The following is a 5,574-nucleotide window of genomic DNA, read 5'->3' on the forward strand; positions in this document are numbered from 1 at the left end:
CGAACGCTCGGCATGCCGCGTTCCCATCCTGCGACACACACGCAGGTCTGACAGCTGAATTAAAACTCAAATTCCCTTCATTCACCGGTTGCCACGGAGACCTAAACATGTTCGGGTGTGTTGATCTTGGGTTACCTGGTCACTTTCTGAGCATGCTCAGTAGAGCTTCATGTCACCGGAGAAACACAGGTGTCCTGTCTGACTCAAGAGTCTTGAAATTTACACCAAATGCCGACTTGTTTTGAGCGTCAGTCGTGTGTGACAAGTTCAGAACTCTGTTTTATTAGTCTGATTTATTATCAATTCGCTATTTACAGCATATACAACTGCTTCCAACAGAGATAAAATAGTTTGCATAATCAAAGCATCAATAAAATGTAATTTATGTAAAAAAAAAAAAAAAAAAGGGCAGTGTCTTGTAAGTGTTCAAGCCTCTTGATTTTTTTCTACGTTTTGGCAGGTTGCAATCACAAACAGTCAGATTCAGTAAAGTAGAATATGAATTTTTATGAGGCTTTTATTGTCACATTAAAATAGCCTTTTTTTTTAAATAACAATTAAGCCAGTGTGAAACAATTTCCGTTTTAAAACTGTTTTTTTTTTCCTATTAGTCAGATGTAGTTGTATTGTCACTAGTTGCGTGTGGATATAATCCTAATTAACTAAATAAAATCCAATATCGACCCCTTACTCAATGTCCAGCACATTACATAGTCAGGACAATTTTCCCAGAAGCCCCGGGACTCTSGATGATGTCCTGGTGAGCCTGGGCGGCCTTCTCCAGAGGGTACTGGGGGCCGACGACCGGCCGCAGCCAGCCGGCCTCCATTCCCGCAAACAGCAGCGCCGCACACTCCCTCTTCTCCTCCTGACGGCGGACAGAGGAGTCATTACTGATCTGAGCACACAGATGTAGCCATAGTAATTAGGACGTTGCTGTGTACCGGTGTGGAGGAGAAAAGGGACACTCCTATGATGCTGCTCTCTTTGGCCATGGTGTCTCTGGGGTTGACCTCTACAGAGCCTCTTGAACCGACAACCTGCAGGAGAGAGAAAGAGCAGAACCACTCTCACACACAAAGTAAAGCTGGACATATTTAGAGCAGTCGGAGAATTATTTATTTATTTTTTTTAACACCGATGAAGAAGACCGACGTTGTACAGACCGTGACTCGCCCTCCGTACGCCATCAGCTGGAGGTCTTTGCCGAGGTTGACGTTGGAGAGCATCTCCACTATCACATCCACGCCTCGGCCGTCTGTGGCCTCCTGGAGCACCCAAAATGGTAACACTTTATTTGAAGTGCGGTGAATAAGACACATCATGACACTTTCATAAACATGACATAACACATGTCATGAACATGAATAAGCCTTCATGAATATTTATGACTGCTGTCATAAAGCATCATTTGGTAAATTATGACACTTTTAATACAAAGTTGACATTATTCAAAATGTCTTTGTTATGACAACTTGACATTAACCAAGAAATCATTACTGTTTAAACTTTACCTTTCATAACATAAAGTTACCTAATTTTTAAAGTGCAATCAGTAATATTTTATAACAAATTTATATCAGTGCAGTAAAGAAAAAAAAAGTATTTGACCCTTCAAACATAATTCTTTTTTTTTTTTGCCACACTTATGTGTTTCAGATCATCAAACTAATTGTTATATCTGGCAAAAACAGCCTGAGCAAATAAAGGTTTTCCAGTGATTATTTCACTTAAGAGAGAAAAAAAACAACTTGACTCTATATAAAAATATTATTTTTATTCTCATTAAATCATGAATAAACTTTGACTTAACACTTTTGTTTTGATTAATTTTATTGGCCCACTTACTGCCTGACCCGTAAAAATGACAATATCACTTAACATGAAGTAAATGATAAATAAAAAAATGTAAGAACATGAAGGACCATGATCCACTAATGCAAAACATGGAAGAGAGCAGAACGCTTTTCTGAAACTACAACGTTTAATGATCTGAAAAATCGAAGCGAGGACAAAACAAGCAAAACCAGAAGAAACCGGGAAATAGTTCCCGTTGGCGTTCCTTCGTGTCGGTACCATGATTCTGTCTGTGTATCCCTCCTCTCGATGATTAAAAGCACAGTGCGCTCCGTTGTCGAGGGCCAACTTCATCCCTTCTGGTGTCCCTGCCGTCCCCAGCACCCTGAGGCCCAGAGCGCGGGACAGCTGGCACGCTGCCACACCCACCTGTTGAATGCGTTAGAARCATTTTTATAAAAACAGAAACACACAAACGTGTTCATTTCCGTGCTCATGCTTCGTGATGTGCTGACCTACAGCTAAAAGTGGCAACAGACAGCTAAAGTCAGCAGATTATAGGCACAAAAGCTAAAGATGGGTTCTGCTTTGCTTCTTTTAAATTGATCACAAAAGTAAAAAAAACAAACAAAAAAACAAAACAAAACAAAAAAAACCCATCATGAAGACTTTTTCTTTTTCTTTAAAACTTGGAAGCAAATACACCTTCGGCTTTCTTGTCCTCTGTCACAGAACCAAACAGCCCTCACTGAGAGCCACACCTCACAGTTTCATTCACACAGAAAACCTGGAGCTGCTCTCACCCCTCCGCTGGCTCCATGGATGAGGACCGTCTCTCCAGCTTTGGCGTGAGCTCTGCAGTACACAACAAAACACTGAAAACTAAAGCTAACCTTCTCATTATGTCAACATATTGTGCTGCAAAATGTTCCCAAGGTTGGACGAAACTACAAAATGCAATTTGATTTTTTATGCAACTCTTATTACCACTGAATTAACTTCCAAGATACTAGTTTTTTATTGGCCTGGCTAACTAATTTTAACTCAGTTTTTCTTTTATTTTTGGTTGTTGTATTAAATCAAATTGGGAACAGGTAGGATATATGTGTGATTGAACTGTAGTTTATCTGTTGTGTATTGGCACTACTACATAAGTAAACTGAACTGAAATGGTGCAGATGTTGAACATTTCTGCAGGTGGATGTTTCAGAATAATGCTGTATAGATACTGTCCACCAGAGGGCAGTGTTACTCCATGTGCAGAAACAGCTGTACCAACCAAACTCTGTTTTTCTGGCTTCCTTTTTAGATAGCTGCAGCCCGAAATCTCGCTTTCTCTCTCTCTTTTTTTAAAGTTATGATCTGAATTATTCTTTTTTGCAATATTATGTAAAGAACAAATGATTCTGCAAAAATGGTTCCACAGAACATAGTCAAATGCGCCCAAAGAGACATTAAAGTTTTGAGAAGATGTGAAAACATGCCAACAAACTCTTTAGTCATCAGCGACTTAGAAAGCTGAAGAATTACAAGTGAAAAAAATATTTTTTCATTYCTTTGTGTCSGTGGCAKWATTCATGGATTATTAAGGTATTAAACATCCTTTTATAATCCATGTTTTGCACAATTTTCTGGAGGGTCTTTCCCAGTTTTTTTCTCAGTATGATGGTTTGTAATTGTAACATGTGCGACCCTTTGGCTTAAACTCTGAGTAATTCCTCTCCTGTGAAGGTCTTACTTGTGAACCAGGGCTCTGTAGGCTGTGAAGTAAGGAATGCCTATGGCTGCTCCCTGTGTGAAGTCCAGCGCATCAGGCAGCTTGTGGACACAGTCGTCCGCTGCTACAGCGCACTCCGCGTAACCTCCGGACTGAGTGGCGGTGGTGAAGACGCGATCCCCTGCCTGGAAAACACAAACAACCGCTTGATGTGTGGACCATCTCTGGAGCCGATTTGGTAAACGCTGTTGTAAATATTTTTTTCCAGAAAAAAGGTTAGGGTTTCTAATACAGAATAGACTATACAGTGGGATATCCTACACTTTCCATGACTTTAATTGTGTGTTTTACTGTGACCTTTACTGCAGTGACTCCCTCTCCGACAGCATCCACCACTCCGGCTACATCTGAGCCCGGTGTGTATGGCAGAGTGGGCTTCCGGGCGTAAGATCCGGATCGGATGTACGTTTCCACGGGGTTCACGCCACAGGCACGGACATTTATCAGTACCTGCATCACAAAGATCCTCAATCAGTTGTAATTAATACAAGCTGTTTTTGTTTCTCGCCCAAATCTATTACACACATTTTTCTTTAATGACTACATTAAAGTCTAAATGTTTTTAAAATGATTTGTATTCAACCAAGAAGTTTTCGTCTGATAGAAAATGAGACGGACATCCATCAAAAGAAAAAGCAATTGCAAATTGATTATGAAAACAAACAAACATGTAATGATTTGAACATATGACAAAAATGATTTATACCTTCCCTAATAATCAATGGAAAAATCTTTTATTGGCATCACATAGGTCAAGCCCTCCTTATTACTGACCAGCTTTTASCATCTTTCCACTGATGATTTATGCTTTGTGATGAGCTCTGAATATCTGATGGAGGAGGGTCTCCTTGCCATGACCCTAATCTTTAGCTTCTTCACAAATTCARATTAATAGTAAAAGACTGCAAATTTTAATCTGCCAGGGTTATGAATGAATATGGACTTAAYTGTATGTTTTTACGAAGATTCGGATAATAAATTGTGATTTGAACMAAGTCATGATGGGGAAATTTGGTTATCCAAACTACTGCCAAGAAAATCTAAATAAGCATTGTGAAACAGTGTGATTGCCTGATTTTAAAATATTGGCATTATCCCACTTTTCTTTGGAATATAAGCAAGTGGATGATGACAATTTTGTTTTTGTTTTGCACTTTGACTCCATCCCCCAAGAGATGTAAACCTAGTTACATTTATTAATTATTGATCATTAAGCATAGCAGGAAAGACAAACTGCTGAAAGGATGTTTCGACTGACTTTAATTTTACAACAACAACAAAAAAATATCGGTGAGTTTAGACCTGCGTTTGCACAAAAAAAGAAACAAAAACAAAGAGCCACGTCAGGCATCATAATGTCTGAAACCTCTTTGCAGCTCCTCCGCGGTTGTTATGGTTATGGCCAGACTTCCGGCCACCTGTCCGCCRGTGGACTGTGACCCGCAAAGCTGCGCCTGGAGAGCGGGGATGTCTCACCTGTCTGTGTCCCGGCTGAGGGACAGGGACATCGGAGCACAGCCTGAGGACAGACGGAGCTCCAAACTCACTGACTCTGATGGCTCTCATCATCCTGCTGCCTGACATGTCAGCTCACCTACAACTCGATCTGCAAACAGGACCAGGTGACAGAGAAGTTCAGCGTTACTTTCCCTGACTGGAAAAAAAAAAGAACGGTGGCAGCTCCCTCTTCTTCTTCGACAAATGTTTCGGATTTGGCACGTCAGCGCCCTCATCTGTACACTTAATTAACTGACTTCAGTGCTTTTTTTGTTTTGTTTTTGCTGCACCGTACGTAGTTACGCTTTATTTTACTTTCTGACATTTTTTAAAAAATATACCACTCAAAACTAAGTAGCCTACATTTAATACTGATTACTGGTATCAAGGTTTTCACTAGATTGTATTTTATGTTCTAACAATGTTTTTCCATCCAATTCTGCCACAATTCCAGTTGTTCTAAAATACTTTTCCGACTGTGTGAAGATGCTTATAGGCTAGTA

At 40.1% G+C, this 5,574-nt stretch overlaps 1 protein-coding gene across 1 annotated transcript; it reads right to left on the reverse strand.

Moving 5' to 3' along the window:
- Positions 1–252: 252 nt before the first annotated feature.
- cryz (crystallin, zeta (quinone reductase)) lies at positions 253–5,275 on the reverse strand. Its single transcript, XM_008433656.2, has 8 exons — positions 5,051–5,275; positions 3,872–4,024; positions 3,536–3,699; positions 2,601–2,652; positions 2,077–2,226; positions 1,167–1,268; positions 945–1,040; positions 253–868 (listed from the first exon to the last, which is right to left on the reverse strand). Exons 1-8 carry the CDS (start codon positions 5,156–5,158, stop codon positions 707–709), a joined length of 987 nt encoding a protein of 328 aa, XP_008431878.1. The 5' UTR covers positions 5,159–5,275; the 3' UTR covers positions 253–706.
- Between the last annotated feature and the right edge of the window lie 299 nt (positions 5,276–5,574).

The sequence above is a fragment of the Poecilia reticulata genome, linkage group LG17, assembly GCF_000633615.1.
Source record: "Poecilia reticulata strain Guanapo linkage group LG17, Guppy_female_1.0+MT, whole genome shotgun sequence".
NCBI classification, from domain to species: domain Eukaryota; kingdom Metazoa; phylum Chordata; class Actinopteri; order Cyprinodontiformes; family Poeciliidae; genus Poecilia; species Poecilia reticulata.